Source organism: Lolium rigidum, chromosome 2 (genome assembly GCF_022539505.1).
Source record: "Lolium rigidum isolate FL_2022 chromosome 2, APGP_CSIRO_Lrig_0.1, whole genome shotgun sequence".
Lineage (NCBI taxonomy): Eukaryota > Viridiplantae > Streptophyta > Magnoliopsida > Poales > Poaceae > Lolium > Lolium rigidum.
The window spans coordinates 5237044-5250755 of record NC_061509.1 but is presented as its reverse complement, the minus strand read 5'-3'; the positions used below and the strand labels follow the sequence as shown (position 1 = coordinate 5250755).

Here is a 13712-nt window from a genome sequence, read left to right as displayed (position 1 = left end):
CCCAGCCTCTGCATCAATGGATGCATAGGCCGCTTTTATTAAATTCAGTTCAGAGTTTTACAACCAGCAAACTTCAGACTCATTACAAATCATGTATGGCTTAAAGTCGCAAAGTGTGTGTTTATTTCTCTCTATGGATCAGCAAATCAATGTGATTTACGGATACGTACGTATGTGTTTATTTCTCCCTATGTGTGTGTTGTGGAAACTAAAACAATATTTCTGTCGGCAGGGGGGGCAGCTTCTTGGTGGTTTAGCGATGGAAGAGCCAGAAACGAAAGGCTTGCGTTCACCAAATGGATTAGATACTAAGATTAATGTCATGGACTTCATGGTTTTGGATGACGATGGGGAAGGGATCTTTGATGTAAAAGAGTATGCAAAAGGGATTCTGCATCCATCTCCTGATGCCGACGGAGGGCACTGTCCTATGGATGTGGACTTGAAAGGAATACCATCTATGGAAGATGAAGAAGAAGTGAAGTCTTCTTCAAACCCACCTGCACAAGTGCCAACTGACATCAGCGTTGAAAGCCTGGAGAAGTTTTGCAAAGAAGCGGCAAGATCATTCTTCAATGAAAGAGGACTAGTCAGTCATCAGATAAACTCCTATAATGATTTTGTCGACCATGGACTCCAGGAGCTCTTTGATTCCCTGGGGGAAATTACCGTTGAGCCTGATTATGATCCTTCAAAGAATGTAGGTGGTGTGTGGAGACATGCAACCATCAAGTTTGGTAGAGTGAAGCTTGAGAGGCCGGAGTTTTGGGCTGACAACTGCGATCTCGATGAGCAGACACTCATTATGAAGCCTGTACATGCCCGCCTTCAGAAGATGACATATTCTTCGAAGATGAACGTAGAAATGACTGTTCAGGTCAGGATGCTCCTTACTTCTTGGTCCTTGCTCAGTGGTATAGGTGGAGCTGGATTGTATTTGGTAGAAGTAACTGGACCATATACAAGAAAAGGAATGATAGATTGCTGAATGCTTTCATAGGAAATCTAATATTTATCCCAATCGTTCTCTATAGTATTTGCTACTTTTGAAGTATCAAAAAAGTTAATGGGTTTAAGCTTGCTGTGACACTGTTGTTTACTTGTTGCGTTCTGTCACATGACACACTTATCCATGTCTCTCTCTTATGGTTCCTCTTACCGTGCCTGCAAGCTCTTGTAAGTTTGCATTGCATGTGTTGATTATGCTGTTCCTCAGGATTCTAAGCTTGATTTTGACATGTCCGGCCTTGGTGATACCACAAAAATATATTCATCTCTTAATTAACGGATGCAAGTTAAAGCTATTCGTGTGTCTGCATGCGGTTACGATACCACACTGAATTTTTGTACTGAAATCTTATCATATGTTGTTCCATCTGATTTATTTGTGTTTTGGCTGTACCAGGTTTACTCACTTGGGCAAGGCGACGGATCGAAAACCGGAAAAGAACCATATATCCCGAAGAAAGTTATATTACCTCCAGAAACTAAATGGGTCACTGTTGGTAGGTTACCTGTCATGGTGAAGTCAAAATTGTGCTGGCTGCATGAACTCAGGGAAACTGAGTGCCAGTTTGATTCTGGTGGATACTTTATAATAAAGGGAATGGAAAAGGTATTGCCTGACAACATTTATCATGTTCATTCTGTTCTGAACTAATTTTACACATGATCATTCTATCATCACATTGTATCGCACATTTTTATAGACTTTAAAGGAGCTGCAAATCACTGCTACTCTGCAATTTTAATGAAACTATCTTGTTTTAGATGTGTGATGACACATATTTAGTAGAACCTCTGAGTTCCACTCTATACATCAGTCATGAATTAGAGGGATCTTGCTACTGCCATAAGTATTTCATTTTAGCAAAATATATCTTAACTTGTGACTTATATTTTAATAATGTGACCATAGTTCAACTGGAACTTCATATCCAGTGCACTGCTACGGTCTTAAAAAATAGTACTACATGTTTACAAGACTAATTACTTTATTTATTTGACGTGCTGCCCAGTGTAGGCAAACTCCATATAGATCTGTATGTTTTTTTGCAATACAGAATTAACTCGATGGTGAGCAATCCGATCTCAATCACAGTTGTTGTTAGCAAACCGAACGGTTGGTGTAGAACAGAATTCATCACCACCAACTGTTGTTTTTAATAGGAATAAGTGCTTCATAGATCGTCTCTGAAATAATTAATACAGACCTGTTCGAATAACCCACCTGAATTATAGTTTAATTCTCTTGAAGAATTGTTCAGTCTCTGAATTGTCCATTGCCAAACTATATTCAGATTTACCCTCTTCTACTATGTTGCCTTTGTACCAAATCGGGATTTCTTAACATCAAAGGTTTATTGCTTGCAACTCTCTAGGTATTTGTTGCTGAAGAACATAGGTGCTTATCCAGGATTTGGGTCAGTGAGCTCAAGGGCTGGGATGTCTGTTACTTGTCTCAAATCAAACAAGAAAAAATCTATGTTAACCTTGTTCAGTCTAGCAAACCCAACGGTTGGTAGAATAGAACCCATCACCACCAACTGGTTTGTTTATAGGAGTAAAGAAATTGATTGTGCTTCTTAGATCTGCTCTGGAATAATTAAATACAGGGCCGTTCGAATAAGTCAGACCTGAATTAGTGAAAAATAAAAAAAAAAGTATCCCAGCCGAGATATGTCAAGCCAGCTCTCTATAATTCTCTTGAAGAAAATTTCAGTTGCTGAATTTCCCATTGACCAACTTTCTTTAGATTTACTCTCTTCTGGATTGACTATATGGAAGCCTTTACTTATGCCATGTACAAAGGTTGCCTTCGTACCATAATAGATTTTTTTAACCTCAAATGTTTACTGCTTGCAACTCTGTAGGCATTTATTGCTGAAGAACAGAAATGCTTATCCAGGATTTGGGTAAGTGACCTCAAGGGCTGGTATGCCTGTTACTTGTCTCAAATCAAAGAAGAAAATGTCTATGTTAACCTTGTTCAGTCTAAAGAGAATGGTGGTTTCCACAAAGTCATTAACCTGTCCTTCTTGAGTGCGACTATTCCCATATGGATAATGTTTTTTGCACTGGGTGTATCATCAGATAAGGAAGCTTTTGATATGATTGACATACAAGATTGTGATTCTTCTTTGGTAAACATAATATCAGCAACCATAAAAGAATCTCAGGCACAATGTGAAGCCTTCCGCATAGGAGATAGAGCCCGTCAATATGTTGACAAGTTTATCAAAGAAACAAAGTCTCCACCAGAACAACCCTTTGATGGATATGTGGGTAAGTACCTATTTCCTGGTGTCAGTGGCAATAGGTCCAAAGCAATTTTCTTGGGCTACATGATGAAACGTCTACTAATGGCCTACTGCCGCCGCTGGGAATGTGACAATAAATATGATTTCCGGAACAAGAGGCTAGATCTAGCATGTCAGCTGCTTCATAGAGAACTTCGAGGGCATCTTAAACGTGCAGAGAAACACATGGTGAAGGTAATGCAGAGACATTTGAGTGGTGATAGTGACTTACAAGTTCTCGAACATTATGTTAATGCGTCAACTATTACCAATGGTCTGAACCATGCCTTCTCCACCGGTTCCTGGTGCCATCCATATAAATATTGTAAGTGCTCAGGGATTGTTGCAACCCTTATGAGAACAAATCCGCTTCAAATGATGTCTGGCTTGAGGAAGACAAGACAATTGTCTTCATATTGGGGAAGTGCTGGAGATGCTAGATATCCGTAAGTTGTTCCTGTTTACACATAATCTTACAAGAATACTATATGCCTTCTAAAGTTCTAAATATCCTATTGTGAACTGACATGGGAAATATTTTCGTAGGAATCCTTCTTACTGGGGAAGGCTATGTTTTATGTCTACTGCTAATGGTGAAAGTGGATTTGGGAAGAATCTAGCTGTTAGTGCTGTGGTTAGCTCTGTAATGAGTGCGCCCTTGCTTGACTTATTTGTTTCTTGTGGAATGAAGAAACTGGATGAAGTTCTTGTACAAGAGCTTGGCGGTACAGATAAGATTTTCATGAATGGAAATTTGGTTGGTGCGTGTGCATACCCAAGCGAATTTGTTATGCATCTAAGGAATATGAGGCGTAGCAAGCAAATTGATGCACAGGTTTGCAGTTTGCATATTTGCTGATTCTGCCTAACTGTGTAATTTTCACTTTTGAGCATGTTTGTTAGTTTTTTACGTTCTCGGGCATGTTAATTTCTTTACCTAATTCATTTGATCTTTAATGCCAATAAAATACTTCTCATGGTTTATTTCCACTATTCATTTGTGCTTGATTCGTAGTTTCTTACCAAATATAGGTAATCCTCCGAGCTCAGAGACATTGTATATTTGAGATAAATCTTTGTTGGGCCATTTTTGCTGCAAGCATGGGAACATGGTTTTCATATGTATGGTTTTATTTTGCGGAGCATGTGAAAGCACATACGTGTACTAACATTTTTTTTGTTGCCATGTCTTAACTTTATGTAGGTGGAAATCAAAAGGGACAAGCAACATAAGGAAGTTCGCATCTTTTCTGATGCAGGGAGAATTCTAAGACCACTTCTTGTTGTTGAGAATCTTAAATGCATCACTAAACTGAATGCTGGATCCTACTCATTGATGGAACTTATGCAGCAAAATATAATTGAGCTGATTGGTGCTGAAGAGGAGGAGGATATCCAATGTGCTTGTGGAATTAGGGATCTCTTTTCAGGGGATAAAAAAGAGGGTCTTTTGTACTATACCCATTGTGAACTTGACCCTTCTTTCTTGCTAGGGTTGAGTTGTGGTATCATTCCCTTTGCCAACCACAATGCTGCCAAGAGGGTTTTGATGGAAGCTAAACTATCACAACAGGCTATTGGCTACTCGTCTACAAATTCTCAGTATAGAGTTGATACCGTTTTTCATCAAATGTACTATCCACAGAGACCCCTGTTCAAAACTGTAGTGTCTGACTGTCTTGGTAAGAAAGACCATACTAGACCAGAGTATTTCAATGGCCAAAATGCAATAGTCTCAGTCAGTGTTCATCAAGGATTTAACCAAGAAGACTCCCTGGTATTCAACAGGGCTTCTTTAGAGCGTGGTATGTTCCGAACACTTCATTTCAGGAGCTACAAAGCACAGACACAAAACAAAGAGGTGACCAGACGACTCAAAAACAGGGAAAAGATTGATTTTGGAAAAACCCAAAGCAAGAAAGGACTTGTCGATAGTCTGGATGTCGATGGCTTACCATATGTTGGAGCAAATCTTCGAAGTGGCGACATTGTCATCGGGAAGGTCTCAGAGTCTGGTGAAGATCATAGTGTGAAGCTTATGCATACTGAAAAAGGGCATGTAGAGAAGGTTGTACTATCAGCTAATGATGATGGGAACAACTATGCAGTTGTTACTCTAAGACAGGTGAATAGTATAATCTTCAACAAAGCATTTTATTTCATGATCCTTATTTACACACGTTGTGGCATTGGTACTGCAATACAGTTCTGCATGTCATTCTATTTGATCAGGGTAGTTGTATTTATATGCAAAAGATTAAACGTTGTAGGTTGTGCGGCTAAAAATGTAATTTCAGTATCAATTTTATTTTTCTACAAAAGTGACATATGTTCCTCCTAGATACTGCCTAGATTTAATCATATTACGGATCACAATTGCTTTTGCTTGATTGGTTCAATACTAATTTTGCACGTCTTATGCATGACCTTGGTTTTATAATTTTAGTACTCCCTCGGTTCACAAAAGGATGTCTCAACTTTATCAAAATATGTATGTATCTAGACATGTTTTAGTGTATGGATTCATGCAAATTTAGCCAAAGTTGAGACATCCTTTTGGACGGAGAGAGTAGATGATATTGCCTACGATATTTGGCTCTATTATTTATTTAGATTAGAGCCCTGAGCCTCTGAGGTCACCTCAAGGTGCCATGGTATTTATGCATCCTTATTTTTTGGTTCCTTATTTCTCCAGCTCTTTATGCCATCGTTAAATTTAGTCATCATTACATAAACCTGACACTTACGTGGTGTAGGCCCGCTCACCTTGTGTGGGCGACAAGTTCGCCAGTATGCATGGCCAGAAAGGGGTTGTTGGTCTGTTAGATTCTCAGGAGAACTTCCCGTTTACTTGCCAAGGAATAGTTCCAGACATTGTGATAAATCCACATGGCTTTCCAACTCGTCAGACTCCTGGTCAGCTGCTTGAGGCTGCGTTGGGCAAGGGAATTGCCCTTGGCGGGATGACTAGATATGCCACACCATTTACCACTCCATCGGTGGACGTGATCACGGAGCAGCTGCATAAGTAAGTGTGTGACTATGAGTTTGATTTGTTTTTTGTTCAATATATTCTGTTGCAAACAATGATCATCTTCAATTTTTCTGGATTTGATCCTAGGGCTGGTTTCTCAAGGTGGGGAGGTGAGAGCGTTCTGAATGGTCAAAACGGTGATAGGATGCAGTCCTTGGTGTTCATGGGCCCAACCTTCTACCAGAGGCTGAAACAGATGTCTGAGGACATTGTGAAGTTCCGTAACACCGGGCCGGTGCACCCGCTCACGAGGCAGCCAGTGGAGGAGAAGAAGAGGTTTGGCGGTCTCAAGTTCGGGGAGATGGAGCGCGACTGCCTGCTCGGCCATGGCGCCACCACGAACATCAACGAGCGGCTGTTCACGCTAAGCGACCCCTCACAGCTGCACGTCTGTCAGCGGTGCGAGCGGGTGGCGAACGTGATCGTACGGACTGACGAAGGGAGGAAGGTCCATGGGCCCTACTGCAAGTTCTGCAAGTCTGCGGAAAATATAGTGAAGATCAATGTGCCTTACGGCGCAAAGCTGCTCTACCAGGAGCTATTCAGCCACGGGATCATCCTCAAGTTCGAGACCATAGCCAGTTAGAGCTTCATCGCTATCTGGAAAATGTAGGCGATACAAAACTCATTTTGTCAGGATTGATTCACTCCCGTCTTCTACCGTGGTGGCTAAATTAAATTGTTAGCACGAACCTAGCTACCCTATGCTGTGAAACCACGTTCCATATATTCAAGGGAAGGAAGGGATCACTATTGCCCTTGAACTGAACTTTCAGAAGACGGTTGTTGAAGTTTAAGGCTATTATTACTGAAGCCTGCACTGACTATCTAATTTCACTTTCCAGTCTGCAGTTGATTTACATGGCATGTTCTAGGTGTACCTTCTGTTGTGATGTTCAGTTTTACTCTACACACAAATTCCACGCGTATTCACCCTTTCGTACAGTTACAGGTTGCAATTTGTGTGTCGTAGGAGCTTATCTTTAGTTGCTCTTGAAAAAGGTCTGCGCAGTCTAAGCTCAGGAACCTTCATTGTGTAGGCTCTGTTTGGAACAGATTTTTCTTTCTTGCTCCAAAGAATTCCTACGGGAAGTGAACTGTCACACGGAGTTATCACCTAAGAGCTTTTCTAGCAGTTCTCCTAAAACTTAACTCCATATACCACCTCCCTAAACTTAACTCCCAACAATTTGAGAGGTTTGAGAGGGTAGGAACTAATTCATCCCCTAAATTTTACTCCGTTTTCTTTGATATGTATCCCATCCTTTTGCATATGCAAACTACATTTACACAACATAATAATTCAGATCATAATGTTTCTAATGCACGCATTTCAAAATCATTGTTTTCAAATTTAAAGTTCAAGTTCAGGCACAACATATGGTCCAAGTCAAGCAAATAATCAAAATAAAAAGATTCAGATCTTAATCTTTTTCCCCTCTTCTTCTCGAATGATCAAAGCCACCGCCATCTCAAAATCATCATCATCTTCCACTTCCTTTGACGACGAGTGGTGGAAAAACTTTTGTACAAGCCTCCTGTTATGTGCACTGCAATGGGTTGACTACAAATTTACTATTTTAAACTAAGGCATGAAGCCCTGGTTTAAATTAATAAACAACTTACAACACAACACCCAACTCAAACACACAAAGATAAACCGGAAACGCAGCTTGAGCCGGTGATGTCCTCCTCGCAAGAGCACCAAGGCAGAAGCAGTAGGAGCACCAGGTAAGCAATGGTATTGAGGGTAGCACACAGTGATCACCAACAGTGTCAACGAAAGAACACCTTCCTCCTCCATCGCCAAAGAGAGTCCCAACCCTCTCGCCCTGGATCGCAGGGCGCCGTATCGTCGGTGGGTGGAGATGTTCACCCTAGAACAAGGAGTAATACATTCTAGGAAACCAACCGGGCAGACCACACAGACCACCTCGTCGCGACAGGCACACCGGTGCAACGAACAACTTCAACGAGGACACCCAGGAGACAAGAAAGCTTGAGAGCGGCCGTAGAACTCGAAGATGCAGCAGAGCCGAGCATTAGCCGCACCGCCAACAGAACCACACCGACCATAGCATCGCTCGCCGCTACACCACCGGTCCCAAGACGGCGCCTCCAAGGAGGGAACGACGTCCATGCTCCGCCGCCATCCAATCCAATGGATTTTGGGCTTTCACCCGGGGCGGGGGTAGGAGGTGAGGGGATGGGACCTCAGTGGCGCCTCACCAGGTCACGGCGCCCCAAAGGCGTCGCCGCCACTGTGGTCAAAGACCAAGGATTTCTCCTGACCCCAGCACGCCACACCCGATCCCCAACCATCAAACATCGGCACGAAGCCGATATCCAAGATCTACAGGGAGGGAGGGAGAGAGGCCAGAGGGAAAGTAAAGATCTAACCTTCGGGCTCCGGCGCGAGCAGACGAAGCCGCCCACCCTTGAGCCGCACCCGTTGTCGCCATGCCGCCCGCACGGACCAGGGCGCTGTTCACCAACATCCACGAACTCCACCGGCCACGCGGTCAGCGTCGCCTCACCATCCGAGGCCACCGCCTCGATTCCAGAGCTTCCACCGTGGAAGCCGCTGGATAGATCACCCTCGCCTAAGGCCTAGCCAGGGCTGGCCATCGGAGGAAGGGGAGCCCGTCGAGCAGCCGCCATGGTCATGGCGGTCCCAGCGCGGAGATCCTCCACCTAGACACCGCGCGGGGGGCAAGGGCTTAGATCCCCGCCGCCCCCTTCACCAGCGTCGCGGGCTTAGCCCGGCGGCGTCTCTGGGGGCGACGAGGAGGGGAAAGGGGAGGCGGTAGCGGCGCGGGTAGGGTTTCGCCCCCTCGGTCGCCTGGAGGGGGCGACCCGAGGAGAGTGAAGTGGTTTTTTCTCCTTCTCTCTATTTCGACTACAAATTTACTGACACTGAGAAAAAGCATAAAAGGTACAAAAATTACCTCACGGACAATCTGTCGAGCACTGTGCGGGCGGGGCAAGGTATATACCACGGCGGGCGGGCGGGCAGGGGTGGGTGTGGAATGCGGCGGAAGCTGAAGGGGAGGCGTGCATGAGGTGTAGACGTGGGAGGACACGATTCCCTGCCTTGCCGACGATCTCTGCCGCGCGCGGCAACGAAGCCTTGAGCGGGTGAGGAGGAGACTGGGCACTCGTGCACATCTTCGGTGACCCCTTCCTCCTTGGGCTGGTACGTGAAGACGTCGCGCGGGTGCGCGGGGTCACCGCGGCTGGCGGCAGGGTCGCAGAGCCAATAACCTGGAAACTAAAAGACAGATGACGAAAAAATAGTTGTTCTGGAAAAATTACAGATAGAACCCTAAGAGCAACCCGTAGAATCCTTAAAATAACAGCTTCTTTATTATTTTGTGCGAAAAAATAGACCCAGGCCAGACAATGTAAATCCGTAAGATCTTTATTTTTTTCAAGGTGCTCGATAAACTCGGCCTCCCAAACCTGTAGACACGCAATTTCCGCGACAGAGCGTGCCCTCTATTTTGACCAGGGCGTTGGCACGAGGGAAATTTCATCGCGCCAACGGACATTTCAACCCGCGCTGCCTCCAAGCTCCTCCGCCGCCACTGCGCATCGCCTTGGATCTCGCCCACATCCTAGACCCCTCTCCCGATTCTGGCTGGTAGAAACTCCTCCACCGTCCGCTGCGTTTATTCCCCACCCGCGGGAGACCGCCGCTTGCGGTATCGATGAGATCATGCCCCTTCTGCGTCGCGCACCGCCATGGATCCCACCTGAAGCTCGGGCGCGCCAGATAGTTAGGCTTCCTCCCCTTCTCCGCCCCATCCCCGCCGCTCCTCTCCATGAACTGACCATAGCGGTTCTTCTCTCTCCGTGCAACGCACGTGATTTACCTTCATTTTATGCATTTGGCTTGTGGATCCCGTAGGTGGCTAGTAATATAGCGGTCAATTTCGAGCGTAATAGATGAGGTTGAGTCTGTGCGCCCAATTTTTGCACTAGGTCTCATCGTCCTCGGACGACTCATATTTGGAGGATTTGCTCGATCACGATGTTGAGCAATTGGTGGTGGTGCTTGCTGTGAAGGAGCTCCTGGAGCGGGGGAAGAATTAGCGTTCGGGATCCAAAGTCGGTCGGCTTTGCATTCCTCGGAACCGCGTGCTTGGCCACAACATGCTCATGCACAATTATTTCGCCGACGTACCAACATATTTGGCTCCTCTCTTTCGTCGACGCTACCGAATGTGTCGATCTCTTTTTTTGAAGATTGACAATGCTTGTGAGGTAAAGAGTCTCTATTTGAAGCACAAGAGGAATGTAGCTGGGCTAACTCGGTTTAGTGCGCACCAAAAGATCTCAACAACGATGAGAGTCATCACATATGAAATTTCTCTCGATTATGCCGATGAGTATCTCCACATTGGCGAAGATACAACCATCGAATATGTGCACCAGCTCGCCAAGGTCTGTGACCGAGGACCTATGGATTTGGCATTGCTTTTCTTGGGTTTTCGGGTTTTCTCAATGACATCAAGATAACAAGGTTCTAGATGTGGTGTGCATCCCACACTCTCTCTTTATTTATCTACACTTGGTGTTGTCAAACACATCATGATATTCGTAAATGAGATATTAAGAATGATTAAAACCCCAAGGCCACTTTCGTACGTAACCGAGAAATTTATTAAGGTTATACCTAACCATCACATTAGCTATTCATACGAATGCTTATGCTAGAGAGGAGCCATAAATAAGTGCACTCTCTTCCACGAGAAACTACATATCTAGTGATTGATCCCAAAGACATGTCCGTGCATGTTAAAGGGATGAATTAACCCTCACAACTATCGTCAATACCATGTTATTCGATCAATACAAGTATCACCTAAAACATTGGTGCAACATAACATTTGAGTGAAGTGTTATATAGGGTCATGATGGTAGAATAAAAAGGGTGGGAAATGAGTGACAAGAAAACATTGAGCCAGATAAGTAGTGGGAGAGTAAGGGTGGAAAGTAAAAGGGAAAGAAAAAGGGTGGGAAAGGAGTGACAAGAAAACGATGAAGGGCTAGGGAAACAGTGGGAAATAAGGGTGGGACCATAGTAGCCGGATTCGGGGTACGGTGGTCTGTCCCTCGTACCGGATTCGATGAACTAGAAAGGGATTCGGAAACGCCTCGCGATTCAGTCAAAATCGCAGCGGATTCGCGTTTCCTATGCTCAGGATCGTCCTAGGTTTGACGGCTTGGAGAAAAACGGCGAGACAGAAGTTTCCCTTCCCCAAATCGTATTAACTCTTGGGCCAGAGTCCCGAGCCGTTGTATCTTTTCATCTCCCATTCGACTACTCATTTTCCAATCCCCATCTTCAATTCTTCATCAATGGAGGTAGAAGAAATCCCAGGTTTCTTTCGATTTCTTCTCCCATCCTCTATAAGTACTCCCAATCTAATAGAAAGATCTAATGGGAATTTCGATTTCGAGTATATTTTCTTCCATGTATTTGATGATTTGATCTTAATCTTTCCCGTACCACATTGTCATCCCGTGTTCACGTGTAGAGAGGCAAAGAGGCAGCGGGAGGCCGGGCGCGGCAGGAGGATGCGCGGAATTTAGAATAAATTGTGAAAGCCAGGATTTGAACTCGAGACCTGGGGCTCTGATACCATGTTAAGCTTCGTGCACTAGCCGCTTGAACCAAAAGTCCAAACTGATGAAAAGGGCTAGGCAATCTAATTATACACTTCAACACCCTCCGTACCGGAAACATGGCAACTATGGGTGGGATAAAGTGGTGGAATAGTGGAGAAAAACAGAGAGAGAGTTTTAAAAAATCTTATGTTCTGAATGGTAAAAATAGTAAAAAGTATGCCCACAAAAAATCAACTCAATGTTTTTGTATTGAATTGTTTTATTTATCCCAAGCTTATGTACATAAAATATTACTCCATGGCAAAAAGTTTATAGTTGCAACATGTTTTAGATATTATTTTATTTTGTCAACCTCCGCCAACTGCGGCGAGCAGATCCACGTGATCGATGACGAAGTTTGCCTGGCTGTACAATTATTTGCTCATGCTGACTGCTGAGTGTCTCACAAGACCAGTCGGGAAAGTCACATGTTTGCCGAGTGTGTCTCCTAAAACATGGGACTTTGCCGAGTGTTTTTTGCGGGCACTCAGACATAGGGTGGTGTTTGCCTAGTTCCAGTGAAAATGTCCTCGGCAAAGATCTTTTTTAGAGAAAATGTCCTAGGATCTAGCTTATATTGAAAGCTTTCCAAGTTTAAAAGAAAGGCGAGACTGGACGGTTAGAACAAATTAGATAGGCAGCATATAATGAGCACACATCCCAGCTCACAAAAGTAAGAACACGTACAGCTCACACAAAGTTCCGGCAACTCAAAAGACACCGAACTATGCTACCCGCCGATGTCTTTTTTGCATCCCCACTTGTCCCCCGACGAGGCCCCCGAGCGACGTTTTTTGTATCCGGACGGTGAAATTCGGCCAGTCGCGCCCCCGGTTCCTCGTTTTTATCCGGATTTGGCCCTTCATCCATCCGGCTAGCCCACGCCAACTCCGGTCCCCCGGGGATCTATCGGGGAGTCCGGACGAGTGAAAAGCGGGGAAGGACCCGCTCCGTCGGCGACTGGACACACGAACCCCACCGCCACCTCGCTCAAAATCTCCCCCACCCCTCGTATCTCTCTCGCCGTCGTCACCACCCCGCCGGCTTGTTGCCCAGATTCCGCCGCCCCTTCTCCCCCACCTGCCTATATTCCGCCGTCTTTCGACGACGGCCTATTTGGCTGCTCCTCAGCAATTTTCCTCCAATTGCTCGCCGAACTTGTTAAATTTTATGTTGAATTTGTTTGAAATATGTCAAATGGTCGAGGTTGGGGGTTTCCTGCCGGGGGGCGGCTGGAACTTCGGCGCTCCCCAGGCCAAATCTTCATCCAATCCGGACGAAAATTTCGCCGGATTTGAGCGTGGGGAGCGCCAACGAGTGGGGATGCTCTAACCGAATCAGCCAACGCAGTGCCTCCGGTGCTTCTCGCCACTCGCCCCAGGATGTGAACTCTGCCACACGCTGACTCCGGTGCTACTGTTCCATACCGCTGGCAACTTGCTGGCGTCTTGCTTGGATGCCATGATATTTTACGAAGTGATAGATGCTGAGCTATTCTTTTCTTGTGCGGCGTTGTATATCCACTGACCTCTCACGGCACATGTGGATTTTCAGTTATTCGTATTATCCATACGGGCATGCGTGCATGAAAAAGTGCAACGGAAGTTGGGGAAGGGACAAACAGCTCAGGTGGTGGTGGCCACAAGCAAAGCGATGTGATCTGTCTGTCCAGCGTAGCTCTTCCTTCTCAAAATAGGTCTTTGTTT

The 13712-nt window shown here is 45.1% G+C and overlaps 1 protein-coding gene across 1 annotated transcript; it reads left to right on the top strand.

Annotated features, from left to right (window-relative positions):
* Positions 1-259: 259 nt before the first annotated feature.
* Positions 260-6919, top strand: LOC124685875 (DNA-directed RNA polymerases IV and V subunit 2-like). The gene is made up of 7 exons (XM_047219903.1): positions 260-877; positions 1406-1615; positions 2874-3745; positions 3846-4134; positions 4504-5424; positions 6056-6327; positions 6421-6919. The coding sequence occupies exons 1-7, from the start codon at positions 260-262 to the stop codon at positions 6917-6919; spliced, it is 3681 nt and encodes a 1226-aa protein (XP_047075859.1).
* The last annotated feature ends 6793 nt before the right edge of the window (positions 6920-13712 follow it).